The 24,064-nt window shown below is 40.6% G+C and overlaps 1 protein-coding gene across 10 annotated transcripts in view; it reads left to right on the top strand.

Moving 5' to 3' along the window:
* Positions 1-24,064, top strand: part of PDE4DIP (phosphodiesterase 4D interacting protein) — a 533,445-nt gene that overhangs the window by 379,289 nt on the left and 130,092 nt on the right. For all 10 annotated transcript variants that reach the window (XR_004536642.1, XM_033916500.1, XM_033916501.1 and 7 more), the window contains 3 exons: positions 14,938-15,017; positions 20,056-20,267; positions 22,261-22,717. Coding sequence is in view for 9 of the 10 variants with exons in the window: in XM_033916500.1 (XP_033772391.1) it covers positions 14,938-15,017; positions 20,056-20,267; positions 22,261-22,717 (749 nt within the window). In the remaining variant the exon portion in view is untranslated. The remainder of the gene's footprint in view (positions 1-14,937; positions 15,018-20,055; positions 20,268-22,260; positions 22,718-24,064) is intronic.

Here is a 24,064-nt window from a genome sequence, read left to right as displayed (position 1 = left end):
AGAAAAGGGGCACGGAGAGAGAGAGAGCGAAAGACAGACATATAGAAAGAAAGGGGGCATGGAGAGAGAGAGAAAGAAATAAGTGGGCAGGATGAAAGAAATAAAAAGTTAGGGGAGGGAAGGAGACAGATGCCAGACCAGGGGAAAGGAAGGAGGGATAGAAAGAAAATAGGGACGGAAGAAGAGAGAGATAGAAGGGAAGGTAAGACATGGAAACGTAGATTTTGAAAAGAAAGCAGAAAAATTGAATATTAATGCCAAAGATTGATGCAAGGCAGAAAGATGGAGAGAAAAACAGTCAAAGGACAAGAAGGCCCTGGAAACATAGTTAAAAGCACAGAAAAATAAAGTCATCAGCCAACAAAGGTAGAGAAAATGATTTTATTTTCAATATTGTGATTGAAATGTGTCAGTTTTGAGAAAGCCTGTTCCAGAATTTCTTAAGGCTTACTCCACTAGGAGTCAGGCAGCTTCTTGGGCTGAATCTTCTCTAGTCTCTCCAGTGGATATTTGCAAGGCTGCAGTTTGGTCTTCTCTGCATTCCTTTGTAAGACAGTACCGTGTGGATGTTCAAGAGTGTCGGGATGCAGAGTTCACTGAATGTGATCTGGTGTCAGCCCTTCGGGGGTCCCACCCTCAATGGGTACTGCTATGGTACGTCCCATTCGTAAGGACTATACCGGTCTACCAAGCGATACAGAAGGAGAAATTAGGTTCTTACCTGCTAACTTTCTTTCAGCTTGCTTGTAGACCGATATAGTCCCCCCACCCTATCTATCTTTGTGCGGTGCTTGCGGGTTTTTGTTTTGCTCATGTACAGATTTTGTTTTTTCTGCGGGTTCTAGAATTTTTCTAGGACCGGGGAGAATTAAGAACAGTGGCTATGGTTCAGCTGGCTTAGCTGGTGAGCTGTGGGGATGTTTTCTATACCAGGATTATAAGTATTTATTGTTATTTCCACTCCTGTTCGGAATGTGTTATATATTTTTCAGTTGAAGTCTTTCCTAGGTTACATAGAAACATAGAAATTGACGGCAGAAAAGGGCCATAGCCCATCGAGTCTGCCCATACCAATGACCCACTCCCTGATTCTTACTCTCCTATAGATCCCACATGAATATCCCATTTTCTCTTAAAATCTGACACGCTGTTGGCCTCAATCACCTGCTGAGGCAGCTCGTTCCAATGATCAACCACCCTTTCAGTGAAGAAGTACTTCCTAGCATCACCTTGAAATTTCCCTCCCCTGATCTTCAGCGAGTGTCCTCTGGTTACCGTGGGCCCTGTAAGACTGAATATATCATTTTTCACCTCTATACGCCCCGTGATATATTTAAAGGTCTCAATCATATCCCCCCTCTCTCTTCGCTCCTCCAGTGAGTACATCCGCAGTTTTTTTAACCTTTCTTCATACGTGAGATAGTGTGGTCTCCAGAATTGAACACAATACTCGAGATGAGGTCTCACCATGGATCTGTACAGTGGCATTATAACTTCAGGTTTTCTGCTGACAAAACCCCTGCGGATGCAGCCCATCATTTGTCTTGCCTTGGACGAAGCCTTCTCCACATGATTGGCAGCCTTCATATCATTGCTAATGATCACTCCTAAATCTCGTTCCACCGTGGTCATGGACAAGGTTTCACCATTTAGTGTGTATGTTCTGTGTAGATTTTTTTTGCCTAGGTGCATTACTTTATATTTTTTAGCATTGAAGCCTAACTGCCAAGTTGATGACCACTGTTCAAGCTGCCGTAGGTCCTGCGTCATAAAGTCAGGCACACTGCTTTTGTCTACTATATTGCATAGTTTGGCGTCCTCTAAGCCCTTGGGTCAAATCTCCTATGAATAAATTGAATAGAATCGGCCCTAAGACGGAGCCCTGAGGTACTCCACTCGTCACTGCTGACGTTTTGGAGGGGATACCATTCACCATCACCCTCTGAAGCCTACCATCCAGCCAATCCCTTACCCATTTAGTGAAAGTATCTCCTAATCCCATTGATTTCAGTTTATTCAACAGCCTACGGTGTGGGACGCTATCAAAAGCTTTGCTGAAGTCCAAATATATCACGTCCAGGGACTCCCCGGCATCCAGGTGACTGGTCACCCAGTCAAAGAAGTCAATCAGATTAGTTTGGCAGGACCTTCCCCTGGTAAATCCGTGTTGGTGCGGATCACGTAAATTTTCTTCGTCTAGAATTTTGTCAAGATTCTGTTTGATCAGTGTTTCCATGAGTTTGCACACTATGGATGTAAGACTCACCGGTCTGTAATTTTCTGTCTCTGTTCTGCAGCCCTTTTTGTGGAGTGGAATTACGTTAGCTGTTTTCCAGTCTAGTGGTACTTTTCCCGTGCGCATGGAAAGATTGAAGAGCACGGATAGTGGTTCAGCCAGAACTTCACTCAGCTCTCTGAGTACCCTGGGGTGTAGATTGTCGGGTCCCATGGCTTTGTCTACTTTGAGTCTTGAAAGTTCGTGGTAGACGCTACTGGGTGTAAACTCGTAGTCATGAAACAGGTCATTTTGGCTGTCTCTTATCTGTAGTTGTGGACCAGCTCCCGGTGCTTCACAGGTGAATACTGAGCAGAAGTATTCGTTTAGCAGTTCTGCCTTGGTATTATCAGATTCTGCGTAGTTTCCATCTGATTGCCTAAGGCGTTCTATCCCATTTTTGTTTCTCTTCCTGTCGCTAATGTTCCTGAAAAAGGATTTGTCCCCTTTTTTAATGTTCCGTGCAAGATCTTCCTCTGTTTGAAGTTTGGCTTCCCTGACTGCCTTTTTGACAGCCTTAGATCTGGCCAGATAGTCTTCTTTTGCCTCCTTTTTCCCAAGATGTTTGTAGGTGATAAATGCTTCTTTTTTCTTTTTAATGAGGTCCGAAATTTCCTTGTTGAACCATTGTGGTTTTTTGTTTCTCCGGCATTTGCTTACCTTATTTATGTAGCGGCTAGATGCTTCGTTCAGGATGGATTCTGCTCGACTATTCAGCAGACTGAGTTGCTAGGGAGATTCTAGCCTGATATACAAGTTTGTGCTCAGTCTCCACCTGCTGGTAGCAATGAGGCATATAACCCATTCGTAAGGACTATACCGGTATACAAGCTAACAGAAAGAAAATTAGAAGGTAAAAACCTAATTTCTCCTTTCTCCTTAACTCAAAAAAAAAAAAAGAAGAAAAATTTGCTCAACTTTCCAGGACCTTATAATCAGTAGTAGTTAATAGCTCATTACCAATGTAATATGCATGAGAAAAAAATGTCACACAGTAGTCTCATATAGTGTACCTGGCATTGAATAATTTAGGGCCAATAATATAGAAAATAGAAGATCTATGACCTGTGTACATTTATATAGAGAAAAGGAAACTGATCTCCAAAAGTATTGTAGAATTATATCAGCTTGCTTATATATCTGGTGAAATTCACATACACTCAGAAATGTGTAATCTGGCCAAGAATCAAAGCTCTTATAGCCAAACCCACCACCCAATCACTGTGCATGGAAAGGTATAATGACTTTACATATAAATTCACTTATTCATTTGTGCGTTTATAACGTATGAAAAAACAGGTCCAGAAGCTAAGTGATAGTTTTTGCCCTCTCTTTGCCCCTTCCATCTACTGTCTACCCTCTCTCTCTTCCATATGGTATCTTCCCTCTTTCTATGTCCCTTCAATAAACTGTATATCCTATGTCCCTTCTCTCCTTTGCACATGATTCATTTCAGCTTCACCCCCTCTCCATTTTTATGTCTCCACCCCCCTCCCCTATACTTTGGCATCTCTCTCTTTCTCTTCTCCTTTCCTTCCTTCGTTCCCACTCCACACCATGGTCTGGTATCTATCTCCTTCCCTTCCCTCCCCCCCATGCCATGGCATCTCTTCCTCCCCCTCCATAGTCTGGTATCTCCTTTGCTTTTTTTCCTTTCCCTCCCTCCCATGGACTTGGCATCTCTGGTTCCTCTCCCTTGTCTTCCTTCTCCCTCCTTCCCTCTCTCTCCCCAATTGGGTGCTGCAGCAGCAGAATTTCTCTCCCCCCCTTCCCTGTGCAGCAGTTCTCCCCCCTCCTTGCCTGTGCAGCACTTCTACCCCCTTCCCTGTGCTGCAGCAGCATTTCTCCCCCTTGCCTGTGTAGCATTTCAACACCCCCTTCCTTGTGCAACATTTCTATGCCCCCCCCCACACACACACACACACACACACTTCCTTGTGCAGCAATAACAGTTCTTTTCCCTGCCCAGCATTTCTGGCCGGTTCCCTGGCTCAAAGTCATGGGCGTCTACACTTCACGCTGACGTCAGAGGGAACACTTCCGATGCTGCTATGGATCGCATGAGGAGTCGACGCTCGCAGCTTTGATCAGGGGAGCCGGCCAGAAGATGAATAATGCCGGAGTGAGCACCCTGGGACACCCCTATTTATTGCCACTGCTGTTGGTTAAGGAAAACAGCAGCAGTAGAATAGAGAGGGTGACCAGCTGTACACCCCTTTGGGGCGTGCACCTGGAGCGGACCACACCCCCCCCCCTTGGTACGCCACTGCCTCCTCACTCCTCAAAATCCAAGGTCCAACTGAACAGTCTGTTCATTTTTATGTACGATTGAAATATGATAATAATAATAGTTTTATATCCCGTCATGCCAGTGGGGAAATTTTTGAAATTCATGTGTATTCCCCTTCTAAGATGGGAAAGCACAAGCTCATATATTTCAGAAGACCACCCTTATCATAGTCCAGTTCATATTGCAGTTAGGTGACCTTAGTCATTTCTTCTATCTGCCGTCATTTTCTGTTACTGTGAGGGTCCCGAGGATTCTCCCTCACTGGAACTGCAGTTGTGCCACTGGGCAGCAGGTGGCACTAGCCCAAAAGGAGATGAACTACAGGTCCTAGGATACACTGGGCTCAGCAGCCCTGCTGAATCACAGGGCTGGTCCTTAAGTCAGGAAGCTGAATATATGATTTAGTCTGAGGTCCGTTAGGGGAGGTCCCTGTGAGAGGAGAGATCCCAGAAGGAAGAGACTTCACTGAGCTCAGGGAGCTCAATAAGAGAGAACTTTTCCCTAGCTAAGAGCTGAGAGGAGCCCTGGGAAAGAGAAACTGTGTTATCGGATGTCCAGATTTCCCCAGACATGTCCTCTTTATCCAGATTTTGAAAAGCTGGTGAGATTGGGGCCAGGGCTGGAGTTCATCTGCACATGCGCAGAATATGATGTCATCATGTCACATCTGCTCATGCGCAGATGTACTCCAGCCCGGGCCCAAAGAAACAAGGTTTGTGAGAGGTGGAATGTAGTGGGGCTGGGGACATAATGTGGTGGGGGTGGAAACACGTGTCCTCTTTATCAGGTGGAAAATCTGGTAACCCTATGCAGAAGAGAAGGTTCTTGGTAGCGTGGCTAAGGTAAGTCCCTATAATATTAGAGTGAAGATTTGTATTCTAAGAGTCAGACAGAGTTAAAAATGTGCTAAAGAGACTTTTGGCTGACCCCTTTGTTTGGGATGGGGCAGCTGCTGTTTCTGTTCAGAATCTTGAATTCTTGTTGAATGAAAAGTCTAACCGCTCCTTAACCCTTTGAAGTAACAGGATTAGTTTATAGTACAAAATAAACTACTTTGGTTATCAGCAAAGTGTGTTCTGGCTCTGTGTGCAGCACTTTTCTTGGAATTCCTGTTCAGCCTGGTCACAGTTACTGAGGATAGAGCTGCTGTTGAACACCACAGAACCAAAAGATTGAGTAGGTTGTACTTTGTGGCTTTTTTTTTTTTTAATCTATCACTCAAAAAGGCTCTGTTCTTATTCACAGTAAGCTGTAAATCATATGAGAGGAAAAGGATCTCAGAAACCTGCTCAGTTGTGTATTAAGATAGTCTGAGACTTATCAGTTCTAGATTTCAATCATTGATCCTGAAAAACCTCACCACACCAAAATGTGCTAAATTCTATTCTAAATTCACATCTATTTTCATAATTTTTTTAATACTTAGGTTCTTACACTAAACCACTTATGATGACACTTTTTAACAATGTCTTGGTACAAAATTTTTCAGTATCTTTTTGCAAACAAAACTTGGCTAATCTTCCAGCACTTATCTTAATCGGCAGCCTGTACCCAGTGTGACTCGTTTTGCCGACTCTACCGGCTTCTTCGGAGGTCTCAGGGCTGCTTCAAATTCTACAAAACAACATATATTTTATCAGAAATGCTGTCGGGTGATATTACAAACTCTTTTAACTATTCCAAACACTTACTGTGACTATCGGTTACAGCATGTGACTGTCTGGCTTTATTCAAATATCACCCAATAAATAGTATAGACGCTTGAAGATCTGGGATGTATATTTCTTTATTCCAGAGGAAAGAGACCAGACACTGTCGGTATTTCGGCTCTTAGCCTGCCTCAGGAGTCTTTTAAGTAATCATATAGTTACTCTTTTTCTTTTGTCCCAATCTTTGATTTGAACTATTTTTAGAATTTTTAGAGTTTCATGAAAGCATATGTTTTTCTCTGTTCAAACTCTAAAAATTCTGGTCTCTTTCCTCTGGAATAAAGAAATATATGTCCTAGATCTTCCAGAGTCTACACTCTTTATTGGGTGATATTTTGTTAGTTGTGTACTTTGCATTCCCTTTCATTGCATGTTGGCTTTATTCAAATGGCATTAAGCATTGAAAAATGCCATGCATGCATTATAAATACTACCATTTAAATGCACATGCACACTATCCAGTGTACACTGAATTCACATTTATCCATTTCAGTTTTCAATAATCATCTTAACACACTTACTAAAATGATATTGAGAACACTAAACACCAACTTTGGTAAACTTTAGAGAGAGTTTTATCTTTACTGCGGTTAGTCCAGAATTTTGTTGCCAGTCTGGTTGCATCTTGTGGACTTTGAACATATTTCCCCAGGTCTAGAGAATTTGATGGCTTCCTACAGCCTTTAGAATTGTTTTTTTAGTATGTTTGGTCTTACAACATGGCACTTTTATTTCACCATTTTTTTTATTTTTTTTTTATTAAGCCACACTATGGGACTCATTTTTAAAAAATAAACATCCAAAAAATGGACTAAACTGGCACTTGGATGTCCTAATTGCCAGAACGTCCAAGTGCCTATTTCAAAACCGATTTCCTGGATGTCTTGCTAGGCTTCTTAGCTATTGTGCATCTAAAATTTAAGGGGGGCATGTTGGAGGTGTGTTATAGGTAGGCTTAGACTTAGATCTTGAAGCAATAATCGAACCTTTCCCAAGACATCCAGGATGGAACTTAGATGTCCGGAGTTAGACCTGTTTTAAAAGCGTCTTAAGTTCCATAAAGGTACCCAAACTGACCAGATGACCATTGGAGGGATTAAGTAATGACCACCCCCCCCCCCCCCAGTGATCACTGCCCTCACCTCCATCCCCACAAAGATCTGAATGAATCAGTACATGCCTGTCTAGAACAGCAACATCTGATATGGGAAAGCCTAGTAGGGTATCACAGATGTCTTAAGTAGCCTGGAGAGTGGACTAGTGAACTAGAGAGGAGGACCCAAGCCCATAAGCCATTCTAACCACTACATTTATGGTGGAAAGTATGAGCTCACCAAAGCCCTACTATAGTGCCATGCAGGTGCCACCTGCAGCCATAAAGGCTATTGGGGTGATAGGTGGGTATAATAGATTTTTGGGGAGTTTTGGAGGGCTCACCATAAATTATAAGGAGCCTATGGTGAGATATACTTCTGGCACCCCACTGCTCTGTTGGTATGCCTTTGTGGCCAGTCCATTACAATGTGGACCCCTCCCAAGTCCAAATGGTCTGCATGTAGATGTTTTGAACTCGGATGTTTTTGTGGTTAAAAATGGCAAAAAAAAGTTAGGTGTCTTAAGGTTGGATATCCTGACGCCTTAGTAGGTGATTTTTGAAGAAAAATTTGGATATCTAGCGGTTTTTCTCACCCCTGACTTTTGTACATCTTGTGGGAAATGGCCAAAGTCAGACTTGAACATACTATCAAAAATGGTCTTGCATGAATTTCCACAATCCAGTTAAGTCTTCTAGCTATCAACATATGAATTACCATACTGGGATAGACCGAAGTTCCATCAAGCCCAATAGCCTGTTTCCAACAGTGGCCAACCCAGATCCCATGTACCTAGCTAGATCCCAATTAGTACAACAGAATTTTCCTGCTTATCCTAGGAACAAGAAGTGGATTTCCCCAAACCATCTCAATAATGGCCTATGGACTTCTCTTTTAGGAAATTGTCCAAACCTTTTAAAAATCCTGCTAAGCTAACTGATTTCACCACATTCTCCGGCAACAAATCCAGAGTTTAATTACATATGTGAAGAAATATTTTCTCCGGTTTGTTTTAAATCTACTGCTTAATCACATGTCCCCTAGTCCTAGTATTTTTGGAAAGAGTGAACAAGCGATTCACATCTACCCTTTCCCCTCCACTCAGTATTTTATAGACCTCTATCATATATCACCCTTGAGCCATCTGTTCTTTAAGCTGAAGAGCCCTAGCTGCTTTAACCTTTCCTCATAGGGAAGTCATCCCACCCTTCTATCAATTTTGTCGCCTTTCTCTGTACCTTTTCTAATTCTGTTATATCTTTTTTGAGATATGGTGACAAGAACTGCACACAGCATTCGAGATGCGGCTGTACTATAGAGTGATACAAGGGCATTATAACATTTTCATCTTTGTTTTCCATTTCTTTACTGATAATTCCTAACACTCTATTTGCTTTCTTATCTGCTGCCGCCACACATTGAGCTGAGGGTTTCAACGTATCCTCAACAATAACACCTAGATCCTTTTCCTGGGCAGTGACTCCTAACACATATTCCATCTTTAAAACATATCAATACTTTGAGATCTAATAATTTTTCAGTGACTGCATCTTCCCTTTGGAATTCCATTCCCAATTACATAAGGGAAGAAACCTCCCTAGGCCCTTTAAGGCAAAGTTGAAAACCTTCTTATTCTTAGATGCTTTTGATGCATAAACTGCCCTTGTAAGTCCAAAATCTCAATGCTGTCTTTAATTCAATCTTTTTTTCTATTTTTTTCCTTAATTATTCTTTCATGTAAATATTGTAGCTCTTCCCTTTTTTCCCCCTTGTTTTTACTTTTTGTTTGATTGTTTTTGTTATTGTTTTTACTAATCATTCCTCAGAAATGATATACTTTATTGTTTTTAATCTTTTGTTTTGTATTATTGTGTGCTGATTATGTATTTTATTGTACACCGCTTTGGATTAAGCAGTATAAGAAATTTAATAAACCTTGAAACGTAGCTATAATCCTCTTCCCACATGCATCACTTTGCACTTGCTCACATTGGGTGTCAAAATGGCAGATGACATTTAGTCTTCCAGTCTCACAAGGTCCTCTTGCAATTTTTCACAATCCTCTTGTGATTTAACAACTATGTGTCATCAGCAAATTTAATTATCTCACTAGTTATTCCCTTTTCTAGATCATTGATAAATACGTTAAAAAGCAGCGGTCCCAGCACAGACCCCTAGGAGCACCACTATTTACTCTTCTCCATTGAGAATATTGACCATTTAAACCCACTCTCTGTTTTCTGTCTTTCAACCAGTTCTCAATCCATTAAAGGACATAACCTCCTATCCCATGACTTTCTAATTTCCTCAGAAGTCTTTTATGGGGTACTTTGTGTTGTTTGATATTCACTGCAGAGTTTTTGGATTCCTTCCTTCCTCCTTGTACTTTGTCAAATGCCTTTTGAAAATCCAAATACACAATATACCACATGTTCATTCACCCCTTCAAAGACATGCAGTAGATTGGTGAGGCAAGATTTCCCTTGACTAAAAGCATGTTGGCTTTCTCTCATTAATCCATGCTTACGTATATGTACTATCATTTTGTTCTTTATAATAAATCTCTACCATTTTGCACGGCACCGATATCAGACTTACCAGTAAAAAACTGCTTAAGATCAAGTTGTTCTTGGATGCTTACTTATGACATGATAATTATTCCTCTGAAACTGTTTTGCTTTCCCTTAATTACAGTTGACGGGTATCTGTTAAAAATATTGCAAAGGGTATTTTCTTATATTATTAACCATATGTGTGATTTTGAATTGCAATTCTTTGGTTTATGTGTAATTTTATGTTTTTATATATGTAACTTTGGAAACTGCTGAGATTTTTGGCAGTATAGAAATTTTCAAAATAATTTACATAAGAACATAAGAATTGCCGCTGCTGGGTCAGACCAGTGGTCCATCATGCCCAGTAGCCAACTCACGCAGCGGACCTCTGTTACATTAAATGCAAACCAAATAAAGGCAGACATTTTTCAGAATGCACTTTATTAGAAGATCTGCCTTCATTGTCAAACAAAAAGACTAGTCTCAAATAATATATGCTCTGTTTAGAGGTGGGTTCTAGTACTGTTGAATGTAGATATAAATGTTCAATGTATTTATAAATGATCTAGAAACAGGGACGAAGTGCGAAGTAATAAAATTTGCAGACTACCAAACTATTTAGTGGAGTTAGGACTAAAGAGGACTGCGAAGATTTACAAAGGGACCTGAACAACCTAGGAGAGTGGGCAACGAGATGGCAGATGAAGTTTAATGTAGAGAAATGTAAAGTCTTGCATGTAGGAAACAGAAACCCGAAGTACAGCTATACGATGGGAGGGATGTTAATAGGTGAAAGTACCCAAGAAAAGGACTGGGGGTAATAGTGGACAACACAATGAAGCCGTAGGCCAGTGCGCAGCGGCCTCTAAGAAAGCGAATAGAATGCTGGGTACTATCAAGAAAGGTATCACAACCAGAATGAAAGAAGTTATCCTGCCATTGTATCGGGCAGTGGTGCGCCTGCATCTGGAGTACTGCGTCCAATATTGGTCGCCGTACCTTAAGAAGGATATGGCGATACTCGAGAGGATTCAGAGGAGAGCGACACGTCTGATAAAAGGTATGGAAAACCTTTCATATGCTGAAAGATTAGAGAAACTGGTGCTCTTTTCCCTAGAAAAGAGGAGACTTAGAGGGGACATGATAGAGACTTACAAAGATCATGAAGGACATGGAGAAAGTGGAGAGGACAGATTCTTCAAACTTTCGAAAACTACAAGAACGAGAGGGCATTCGGAAAAATTAAGAGGGGACAGATTCAGAACCAATGCTAGGAAGTTATTCTTCACCCAAAGGGTGGTGGACACCTGGAATGCGCTTCCAGAGGGTGTGATAGGACAGAGTACAGTTTTGGGGTTCAAGAAGGGATTAGATAATTTCCTGAAGGAAAAGGGGATAGAAGGGTATAGATAGAGGATTACTATACAGGTCTGGACATGATGGGCTGCCGCGTGAGTGGACTGCTGGGCATGATGGACCTCTTGTCTGACCCAGCAGAGGCACTGCTTATGTTCTTATGACCCTAGCAGTAGTATCATGAAACTACCACTAGAGGTTGCCAGTGCCATTTTGAACCTAGCATTGGCAAGGACAGGAGTGACTGGGCATTGCCACAGCCCAAACTGAATAGGGACCAAGCATTTATTAAGGTAGACCCAGGGGATTGTCAGGAGGGTGGGGGGTGAGTACATTTCCATACCTGGGAGGTGGATTTTCAGGGAAGGGGGGAATAACTTATAGGGGTTCAAGTTGGGTGGCTTAAGGGGGTGCCTTGGGAGAGGATGTATGTTTGAGGCAGGGGGTTACCTGTAGGTGCTATGAGTGGCCCTTTTAGGATATGGCATGAGAACATCAGGTTTCGGCTTTGTGGTCTGATTGTCCCAGGACAGTAAATAACCCCAGCTATAATGTGGCTTGTGCTGTCACATAAATGTCCCAATTTTACAAATCTGGAATATACTGAAAAATATGTATATGGCAAGAACATATTCTGAATGGAAATATGGCTACCCTAAACAGTAAATATGTATTGCCCGTTTCAGAAGAAGAATGCACAAAGATCTGCACTGAGATTTACATCTGCACCCAGGACATCTAGGTTTCAGAAAAGTGCTCATATTGAGCAGTTCTCCATTGGAGAGATTAGGGGAGATCACCCCCTTTATACCTAAGTGGTTAATGGCCTCCTCCAAATATGAAACTGGCAAGGACTGACAGGAAAATAAATATTTTTGTTTGTAAAAAGACTGAAATAAACATAACATGCACATTTATGTGCCATGTCAACCCTATTGTAGACATTTATGGTTCTAAATAGGTGTTTACATCACATGCAATATCTATTCCTCAACATATCTTAGAACAGGACTTATGTCGGCAGATCCTGGACATCTCAATTATGGGTTGTATGTCCATTCTAAAATACCACACCACACTTCTCCTTCCGAGCATGCATTCACACTCAAGATAGTTGCTTCTTTCCCTGCAAATCCAACCTCAACTCTTGTGTTTGTATGTATGTGTGTGTTTGTATGTTTATGTATATAAAATATGCATCCTTGTAAATTATTAGGTGTCCTCCTAATGGGTTCAGTCCTTTTCCAGAAAATTCAGTCTTTCAAGGCTTCCTGTAGCAATAAGGATATGCCAAGGAGAGAAGAGTTCTTCAATAGGCCTCCAGCTGCCATATCTTACTTTACTTCCTCCCAACCCTCACCCCCTTAGAGAGGCAGCGATGAAAGAGAAAAGATGTTATCCTGTCCTGATTCAGACCTGCAATAATGCTGTGTGTGTAGAAGAAACATCCGCTGTCTTGCACACCAAATCGTGACATGCATTGCCTCTTACAAATTCCATAGCAAGTATTGAGTCTGATCAATGTAAATTCTGCTTCCTCTTACTGAAAGCTTCATCTTAGAACTGCTTGTTCAAAGTCCTGTGGGACCAGGAATGCCATTATTGCATAGGAGAAACTTTTATAGTAGAGCCAGGGATAGAAAATAGTAAATCTGTACAAATCAGATGGATTTAATTTAAATTGTATTTTTATGCAATATTCTGATGAATCTTAGAGGGCTTACTAGGTTAATTAGAGGTGCAATGTTGTGCGAGTGCTATGCTTGGGTAGTGTTTAAAGCCTATTTTACCCAGGTTCAACTACACAAGATTGGAAGGGTTGACTCCCCAGTGTGCCTTAAGTGTGGCAGTGTGCCTGCATGTGCAGATTTTCTCCCTGCCCGACGCAATTTGAGGAGGCTTTTCAAAACCCGGACAAAGTGCCAGGTTTTGAAAAGTCATCCGGCCTCCTGGACATGTCCGGTAACCAAGAGGTAGAATGAAATTAGCCTCATTACAAATATGCCTCAACAAAAAGTTGTATCTTTAAGAGCTTAAAGTTTGTACAATTTGTACATAATCATGGATATCCAGGTAAATTATTCCATAGATGTACCCCAGCAATACTATACATTTTTGATTTTGAAGCAACGTACCGTACACTTTTTCCATAGTCGCAGCTAATCTCCTAGCTCCCTCTGATCTCAGCATTCTACCAGGTCTGTAGATCTTTGTTATTGTGCTTCTTTAAATCATGTGTTTTGTTACTGCCTTGCTTCCTGACTTTCTAATAAAAATTGTTTGAAAGTAAGTTGCATTTGTATTCTATTAAATGTACTCAAAGCAGAGTACAAAATTCCTACCTTTAAAAAAAATTACCAAGGGTCATGCATTTAATATACTTTAAAAAAAAATATATATATATATTCATATTCTGCATATCCTACAATTCTATGCAGATTACAAATTATTCAGGTACTCAAGCATTTTCCCCTAATTGTCCTGGTGGGCTCCCACTCTATCTAATGTACCTGGGGCAATGGGGATTAAGTGACTTGTCAAGGGTCACAAGGAGCGCAGGATTCGAACCCACAACCTCAGGGTGCCAAGGTTGTAGCTCTAACCACTGAACCACACATCCTTTTTCTGTCCCTAATGGACTCACAATCTAAATTTTGTACCTGGGGCAATAGATAGTATATCTTATAGTAAAATAATCGGTCATTTAAATTAAAATATACCTCCAGAATAAGATGAACGCCAACACAAAAAAAAATCATCAAATATTCACAACTCCCACCTCCAGTGACGAGTATATAATAATTCTTCATAAAGATCTAAACTATTGGATTCCTAAGGCAGAAACTGTACAAAGAGCTAGTTCTTTAACTATTACAAAATTATGCTTATTCTTCAGTTCAGAGGAAAGCAAATTCTGTATTGGCAAAACTCTGCCTTTTCAAGGTTTTTGACCCTCGTGGAGGCATATTTCAATTCCAGAGCAGCCAGGATAATAAGTAAAAGTTAGTTTCAGGGGTAGACTATTGTCAAGCTTATAAACCAAAAGATGCTTGTTGAGAAATCCTGCTCCTGAGAGGCCTTGAAGAAGAGAAAAAAAAAAAAGTAATTTAAACAAAACTCTTGTCTTTCTGGAAACCAATGTAACTCCAGCAAAAGGGGTGTTTACATGCATACTTCTCATTGCATGTAATTTTAGCTGCCGCATTCTGGATGGTACTTTTTATTATATTTATAGGAATAGGTTTATTATACTGAAAAGTATTTAAGCAATGAAATATGCTGCCAGTATTTGTTGAGCTAGGTATTTGTTCTAATGACAGAACTTCTTTCCTGGACTCTGAAGTTCTGCAGTAATTTTTTCTTTCACTATTAAGAGAAGAACATAAGCAGTGTGCCTTTGATTGAACTCATTTGAATAGCATAATTTTCAACTGTACAATGTAACTGCACTAGGCTTGTGTGATACACGATTTGGGATGTGCAGTGTTAATATTGCAAATTCCACGGCTGTGTAGATGCAAGCTGGCGTGGGAGTATTCCACTTAAGGGTAATGCAATGGAACAAAGGAACAGAAAAGAAATACAAATGAATTAGGCCAATGCAGACCTTTCTCTGTCCTTTTATCTCTGAGCTCTTGTGAATCTCTGTTCTTTTTAGATCCAAGTACAGGAGACAAAGCTGCTGACAAGGAAAATACAGCTGATGTGGGAAAAACTGAGAGCATCAGCAACCAAAAGGTAATACACTAAAATGCATTCCTCTCACCCCACATCACAAGCAATGGTGACCAAGTATAACAAGAACAGAAAACAAAATGTAGGCCATTCACACAAAGTACCATAGTAACCTATGACACTTTGGCCCAGATTCTCTAACTGGCACTGTTGTCAGCAGCCGCATTAAAAACGGCTGCCGATTGAAAGTCAGTCACGCAATGGTTGCAGAATCACATCTCCAGCAAAGGCAGGCACCAGAAATGTAGGCCTACCTTTGATGTGAATCGCACCTCTGTAAGCGCTGTAGGTTGCCTAATGCCACAGCCAGCGTTAGCCATGCCCACAGTGGGGTTAGGCGGCCTAAAGTGCCTATGAAGGCACAATTCTAGCACCAATTTTATAGGTACCAGCAAGTGCCTTGAAACTCTGCTAAAAGATCGTTTAAACAGTGGGGTGGGTTTTTTTGGGTTTTTTTACTGAGCTTCGATGCCTACCGGCGCCATGTAGAGAATACAGGCCTTTGTGTGTCTAAGTTCTTTGAAAATGAGCCCCTTAACATTCTGTGAAAAGACTAGTAACATAGTAGATGATGGCAGATAAAGACCCAAATGGTCAATCCAGTCTGCCCAAGTTGATTCAATCTAAATTTGTTAGGGTTTTTTTTCTTAGCTATTTCTGAGCAAGAATCCAAAGCTCTGCCTGTACTGTTCTTAGGTTCCAACTACTTTGCAATTTCCATCAAAGCTCACTCCAGCCCATCTACACCCTCCCAGCCATTGAAGCCCTCCCCAGCCCATCCTCCACCAAACGGCCATATACAGACATAGACCGTGCAAGTCTGCCTGGTACTGGCCTTAGTTCTTCAATATTTACTATTATTTTCTGATTCTAGATACTCTGTGTTCATCCCACGCTTTTTGGAACTCCATCACCATTTCCCTCTCTACCACCTCTTTCGGGAGCGCATTCCAGGCATCCACCACCCTCTCCGTAAAGAAGAATTTCCTTACATTGCTCTTGAATCTACCACTGCTCAACCTCAAATTATATCCTCTGGTTTTACCATTTTCCTTTCTCTGGAAAAGATTTTGTTCTACGTTAATACCCTTAAAGTATTTGAACGTCTGAATCATATCTCCCCTGTCCCTCCTTTCCTCTAAGGTATACATATTCAGGGCTTCTAGTCTCCCCTCATACGTCTTTTGTGGCAAACCTCCTATCATTTTCGTCACCCTCCTCTGGACCGCTTCAAGCCTTTTTGTGTCCTTCACCAGATACGGTCTCCAAAACTGAACACAATACTCCAAAATGGGGTCTCATGATCGACCTGTACAGGGGCATCAACACCTTCGTTCTTCTACTGGTTAAGCCTCACAACCACATGACGATGAAAGGTTTTCATGTTTCTCTGTTATCATTAAGGGGCCATCTATTGTGTAGCAGAGAAACACATAACTCCTGTTACATGCCTCCTTTCTGTTACCTCACTTCTTATCAATCCTCTCAGCTCTGCCACATGTCCTGGATTCTGTTCTGCAGCTGATCTCTGCTCACCAGTTTTGTTCTTTACAATTGGCGCCACCAAAACCACAATCCCGCTTGCTCCTTCCTTGCAAGAGTACTGAGGATGCTTCTCTTTAAATAGGAAAATCTGCCGAAACAACAAATGGCTTATTTTTTACCAATAGTTTCACTGGTTGGATATAAACAACATATATATAATTCTGCAACCAAAGGTGTTTAACTCATAGACCCTCAGCGGCGATATGCTTAGTTTATCCCTGATCAGCTTTATCCCCGACTGACATAAACTAAACTAAGAGTTTTTTGAAATTATTTAATGATGCTTCAAAGTGAATGGAAAAATCTATCAAGTGCTATTATTGCAATTGGAGACCGATGAATAATGTGGAGTGTAAATTTCCTAGTGAATGCTATTACCAATCCTGGGTATCACTGCTGAGGTCTATGAATTAAACACTTCTGTTGTTGAATGTTGAATATATATTTTCTCTTTAAATAGGACCAGAAGCCTCTTATGTTACAAACCATCTCAAGGGGCATTCTAGAGCGCCATGGAGATGGATGTTGACCAGCTCCTCAGAAACGTCCCTTTCATACAATAAAATCTTTGACAATATATTCTTTCTGGCACAAAAATTTTGGGAATTCCAATTATAAGATGACAGCATACAAACCTTGCAAAATAGAAGAAACACTTCTGATTTTATCTAGAATAGAAGGCTAAAGCAGATCCACCATCTCTGTGTAATTTTGGAACAGAAGAGGAACTGAAAACTACTACTGTATGCTGGATCAAGCCATAAAAACTAAACTGGCCAAAACCAATGTTAGTATAAATGAAGTCAGACTAAAACGTCATCTGGAAACTCAAAAATCTCTGTTTAAAGTTCATCCAATCTGCCTTTAACAGCAAACTGAATGATTTCAGGATCAAATTATAACTATAGATTAAGAAAAAAAACAATAGAGGTGGTGCATGGAAATTTATCTCATGCATATTCATTGAGAGGTGGTGCATGCAAATTTAACTCATGCATATTCATTGTGGGTATCCTGAAAACCTGATTGGCTAACTGTGCCTTAAGGACTAGGTTGAGAAACACTGCTATAGCCAGTCTACTTGAAGATAGGGAAGAGACAAGCTGGTAAATGTCATAGAAAACTCGTTTTCTTTTTAAGATCATTTTGATAGAAATGGCCTATAGAGTTTCATTGCACTTGTTTTCTATCACATCAGCTCCTAAGCAGTTCGTCATGACATTTCTGTGATAGCCACAATTAGCAGCAGTTTTGGTTATGGTAAAAATAAATAATTCCACAGCTTCATCTTACTGGACTTTGTAAGACTACTGCGAACAATTGACCAAAAGTTCTTGGTGCTAAAATTCCAAGTGTAAAATAGGCACACTTTATGGGCTTTTCTTTCAGGCCCAAATGAAAAGTAACCCTACAAAACTAAACAACTTTTGCTGAACCCAAAAGACTTGAAACAGTGTCTGAAGAAAGTGGAAAGAAATGATCTGAGAAGTAAGGATCCTTCTTGCAAACATGGCTAACCTTAGAAATTTGCACTCTTCCGTTGAATGAAGGACTTCAGTTTTTATCATATCAGAATGTGTGTTGAGTACAGTCTCTAATCAGCAATTCCACATGATTGTAATTCCTTTATTCCCTTCATGTTGTCTAATTGTCTGCTGTTTTTACTGATGCCCTGACTTTTGTTTATATGGTTGCATATTTATTAGACTAGAAAGTGTAAACTTTGTACTTCACAAAGTTGAATGTGAATGAGGAGTGTACCTTTCAAGATTCTCTTCAATACAATGGTCTAGAGCAGACTTTCTCAATTTCTTCAAGCCAAGTACCCCTAAGTCTAACAAATATCAACTGAGTACCCCCACCCATGCTCCGCCTCTCACCCGCCCAACCTCTACCCTGACCCTGCTCCCATAATAGTACTAATTGTAATGCAATTTCTTCCATTCATTTTTCATATACACACAATATGTAATGTAATTAATACATAATGGTAACCACAAAATTAAAAAAACACAAAGCACACTATATGCAGAGAAAATGTTAATTATAATTTATATTGGGGGGGGGGGGTTCCCAAAGAGATCAAGGCAGATGCAATGTCACCTCGGTAACATCTTTAAAAAAATTAGACAAATATAGTGCAAAATATAGACAGTAGATATATATTCTCAAAACTGACATTTCAATCACTAAGTTGAAAATAAAATCATTTTTCCTACCTTTGGTGATTTCACGAGTTTCAGGTTGTACTTCCTTCTGACTATGCATCCACTCTTTCTGCCTCCTGAATGCTTCCTCTCCTCCTGACCTCATTTCCTTCCCCAACCAACCATCTCTCTGTCCTCCATGAGTCCAACTTTTCTTCCTCTCTCCTCCACCCCATTGACAACAAGTCTCTCTCTCTTTCTCTTGCTTTCTCTCTCTCTTTCTCTTGCTTTCTCTCTCTCTTCCTCTCTCTCTCTCTCTCTCTCTTTCTCTCTCTCTCCTTTTACACACTTCACGTGGCTGACCCAAAAGCCTTCCCTCTGTCGACAAGAAGGCTTCCAGGTCAGCCATGTGCAGCATGTAAGAGCTGCAGCCCAGCTGGACAGCCCTGAAGGAGGTAACTGGGACTGACTCAGAAGGCTTCAACATCAGCTCTGACATCAGAGGGAAGCCTTCCTGGTTGGCTTTGGCTGAGGGGAAATGCAGGAAGAAGGGCATGGGATCCCTAGCGCCGGTGGCTTTTCTGCAGGGGGGTGGGGCGGGCAGGAAGGAGGGCATGGGATTCCCGGTGTAGTGTCAGCATCTGCTTTGAAGGTAGGGAGGCGGTCAAGAAGGAGGGCATGGGATCCCCGGTGACCATTAAGGTTCTATTCCTGTTATATAAATTCCTAATTTGTTGTCTCTATTTCTGTTCTATAGAGCTGTAATGGTTCAGGAAAATTATTTTTGAAAGATGTAGCTTTCCCAAGCCACCAAGTAAATTCTTCATATGACTAGATCCAAGTTTTATAGGCATTATCACTTTCATATGTTTTAATCAAGAAATTAATTGCTCTGATGTCACAATCCTTATAACCTCTGATCCTGATGTCACAATCCTTATAACCTCTGATTTATTTACCACCTTTTTAAAGAGATTCACCCAAGGCAGTGTACTACAGGTATAATTCAACAAAAAATATACAATTTTGTTAACAGTAATAAATAGACCAAATATAAATACAGTGAATGAGGTAAAGTCAAAATCAGTAAATTGAAACTTATTAATAGGACTACTAAGAAACAATTTCAAATATGCTGTATACTTCACAGCACTGAAATTCAAATAAGAGCAATATAATTCATACTACAAAGGAGACATAATATATATGAAGCATCTAATAAGCACAAATCAGGACATTCTGATAACATAGATATGATGATAATGTTTTTCTATAATACAGCTTATCCTGTGCAAAGCTTCCAAAGATAACTATATATTTAATGATGACCATTTGTATTTTCTTTCTAGAACAATATCAGTAGCTCTAAGACTGTGCATGTATCAAGAGATGCAACTTTAAGATTGTCTGAGAACTCCTTGAGTAAAAGAGACAGCCCAAAGGAGGAGCTGCGCCAGGTCAAATGTGAAAGTTCTCAACTTAAAGAAGAGAAAAGGGAGACTGACAGTGAACCAAAGGCAAAGCGAGAAGAAGCTGAGAGTTCTTCAGTGTACTCCAGCAGGTAAGATATACAGAGATAGCACAGAGAGAGAAATGGAATCCTTGCACAGGTCCCCAGGGGGAAAGATTGAGAGACATGGGAGCCTTACAGGCTATACCAGTGGGTAAAATACATATAGACTTCCGGATTCTATAAAGGTCACCCAAATTTGAGAGTAGATCCTTGGTTTGCATGAAAAATAATTAGTTCATGGCTCCAATGGTTTAATTATTGGAACTGAAAAGCAGTTAAGTGACACTAATTAATTATGATTTGCATGTGATTTGCACACTAGTCTAGGTCCTAAATTGGATCATGTGCAGCTCAAACGCAGTAGCCATGGGAGGGGCATGGGCGGGTCAGGACCATTTGCAAAAGAGGTGTACAGTGTTACAGAATAGCAGGATTTACAGCAGGTTTCTGCTGGCGTAAGTCCTTGCACCCACAATTGTGTGGAATTCGGCATTCAACGCTGTACTGTAAAGAGCATTCATTCCAGATTGCCCTGTAAAAATATCATTGAGTTCTAATTTTGATTGGCACCTAATTGTCAACGCCATTTATAGAATTTCCCTCAGAGCATATAAAGAGGGAGCTGGAACTTCCTGGAAGTCCTACAAGGACTTCCAGTAGGTGAGATCCGATTCCACACCCTATAGGTTCCTAGCAAGTAAGATTCACCCAGACAGCATATAAAGCTAGAAGTCTTACAGGGATTCCCAGTTGGTAAGATAAAGCATAGATAATACTCAAAGAAATAAACATGAATTCCCTGCAGTCAGCAGAGGCTCTTTCTCTCTCCTTTAATTCCTCCGATGTTTTGTTCATATCAAACAATGTATAAGGGGGCCCTTATTGTTATATATATATTTTCTGTATTATTATAAGTACTTGGTTATTACCTGTCTAGAAGTGCTATGACAAGCAGGTTATAAATACTTTGAACAGGTTACATGTTTTGGCTTCAAGACAGGATATATTTATTTTTATTAGCTTACACCATTTTTCACTAGAGGCACACTAAAACAGTTTACAGACTAAGGGCTCCTTTTACGAAGCTGCGTTAGGCTTTTATATCGCTGGCCGGGGCAGTATTAGCTCTGACGCTTACAGAATTCCTGAGTGTCAGAGCTCATACTGTCCTGGCCGGTGATAAAAAACCTAACATGACTTCGTAAAAAGTGTGTGTGGGGGGATAAGTATTATCTGTAAAAGAAAGAATACTCCAGCAGTATTTTTTTATTTTTTTTTTTAATCTTTATTCATTTTAAAACATACAGAAAGTGCATACAAAAATACAACAACTGGCACAATAAAACAGCACCTAATATCAACAAATAACAATATAAATATTAAGCAGTATTAAGGAGAGAAGAAAAAGAAGTCTAGCGGTAGACAGAGTTAAAAGACCTTCAACAGAAGATGACAAGAAAGGGAAGCAGGCTCAGTCCCATTCTACAAAAGCCTTTTAGGTGCCAGAGCCTTCAAATGCCCTGGTGAAAAGAGGGGTGCTCAGGGCTGGCCAGAATTTTTTTATAATAGGATTCAGCATATAGAGGAGCTGACAAATTTTTCCAGAATGCTGATGCAGTGCAGAAGGGGAGTAAAATCATGTACAAAACATTGAATAGTTATTTTCCTTCTCAAACAGAATGAGGGGCAACTCCATGAAACTTAATTGGCGGCAGATGTAAAATAACTTTGATAAATAAATAAATAAGGTATTTTTCAGTACAATCACAGTTACGCTGGGGAATTTGTTTCCAGAGGTTATCAATATAGCTAGTTTTTAAAAGTTTACACAAGCTTCTGGAGCACAGGTAGGGATTGCCACTTTCTTACTTCTTGTAAGTGAGTGATAGGGAATGGATCTCCCCATTTGGATCTGCAGGGTGACTCAGATTGGTCACTATTAGAAACAGCATGACCACAAGTCTTGACACACCACTGCCGCTTCTTATGTTCATACTCTGAAATCCCTGTGAAATAAATTTGGAACATTATCTTTTTACAGAGCCATGCCACCAAGTCTGTGCTGGGATGAGATTATGAAAGACCAGATGCAACAAGCAAAGTCAAGATGGTGGGAGAGTGAAACGCAGAAGATGAAGGGCCACGAGGAGGAAGATGGGAGTGTGAATGACAAGGGCCAGAGGTCGGAGATCAGAAAGCTGCATGAAAAGATGAGCAATGAAAATCCTATCCTTAATCTATCCGAGGAAGAGATGCTGCAAAACTGCCAGGAGGTAGCAGGAAAGATGAATCCAGGATTGGTACTCAGTATGTCTAAGGACGTGGAAGGACTGAAATCAGAAACTCTGGCTGTGCCAGTGAAACGCTCTGCTCTGGGAGTGCAGCTCAGAGAAGAGACAGCAAAGAGACATTGCACAAGGCCTCAGTCACTGGACCTTGGTGACTTACTCCGTCAGTCAACTGGGAATGAACCTAAACTGCCCAGTTCAGCCAATCAGGTGAGTCCTATAGAGTTCTTATGGCAGCAATTATTGAGTCTTCAGGTGATCAGTTTGAGTCAGTAAAATACTTTTTGCCAATTTAAATAATTTTTGAACATGCCTCTATTAAGGAGAGTATATACCTTGGCAAGTTTGCTTGGCGCAAGGCTGCCATTCTTAATCCAACTGAAAGGACATATAGGTTTCCACAACATACATATTTTCAACCAGGTTAAACAGAAATTCCAGGAGGTATGTTTTTAGAGCATACTGTATATAGCAAAGAACAAAAGAGTTGTCATACTCAGTCACATCAAAGGTCCATCAAATCCAGTACCCTGTATCCCAGTGGATCCCAAATATGTGCTGGGAGAACCCTAGCCTGTCAAGTTTTCAGGATATATACAATGAATATTCATGAGATTGATTTGCATGCATGCAAATTTATTTTATGCAAGTTTGGAAGCCACTGATGTACAGAATAGTGGCCAATCCAAGTCACAAGTACCAGGCAGAATCATAAAATGTACCAGCACTATCTAAAATCTTATTTAGACAATGTGTGTGGTTTGTAACCTTTGCACCAAGCAGGCAAATAACCTAGGTCCCGATGTTCTAAACCTGTCGTGCATTTAACGATCGATGCTAAACCAGTTCTAACTGGTTTAGCGTTAAAGTATATTACCTACCGATGCACATATGGCTCACTTTGGTCTTCTCTATACTTTGTAGCAGCCTCTGACTCTGCTATGCAAATATAATACAACCAGGTCAGTAATATTAAAATGAGCACTCCAGACGATGCTCTGACATCGCCTGGGGATGCCCAAACTGAATCACCAACTTTTAACACTCTAAAATTACCAGCTGGTCCAGGGGTGCCGGTACTGTTAAAATGCATCTCAGGCATACTACGGTTTAGTAAAAGGGGGCCTAAATATTAAGAAATAGGCCTGGAACGTGAGGCAGTTGGGTTGGATGAGTGAAAAAGAAGACTAAGGCAAAGAAAATTTAGATCTGCTAAACTATCTGACACCTACATTTTAATGTTCTCAGACTGTAGCAATTGAATTTAAATATTTATTTATTTATTCAATTTTCTATACCGTTCTCCCAGGGGAGCTCAGAACGGTTTTACATGAATTTATTCAGGTACTCAAGCATTTTTGCCTATCTGTCCTGGCAGGCTCACAATCTATCTAATGTACCTGGGACAATGGGGGAATAAGTGACTTGCCCGGGGTCACAAGAAGCAGCGTGGGTTTGAACCCACAACCGCAGGGTGCTGAGGCTGTAGCTTTAACCACTGCACCACACTCTCCCCTAAACTAAGGCAAAAGAATTTGTAAGCTTGTTTTTCTTTAA

The sequence above is a fragment of the Geotrypetes seraphini genome, chromosome 12, assembly GCF_902459505.1.
Source record: "Geotrypetes seraphini chromosome 12, aGeoSer1.1, whole genome shotgun sequence".
Taxonomy (NCBI): Eukaryota; Metazoa; Chordata; class Amphibia; order Gymnophiona; family Dermophiidae; genus Geotrypetes; species Geotrypetes seraphini.
This window is presented reverse-complemented; position numbering and strand designations above follow the sequence as displayed.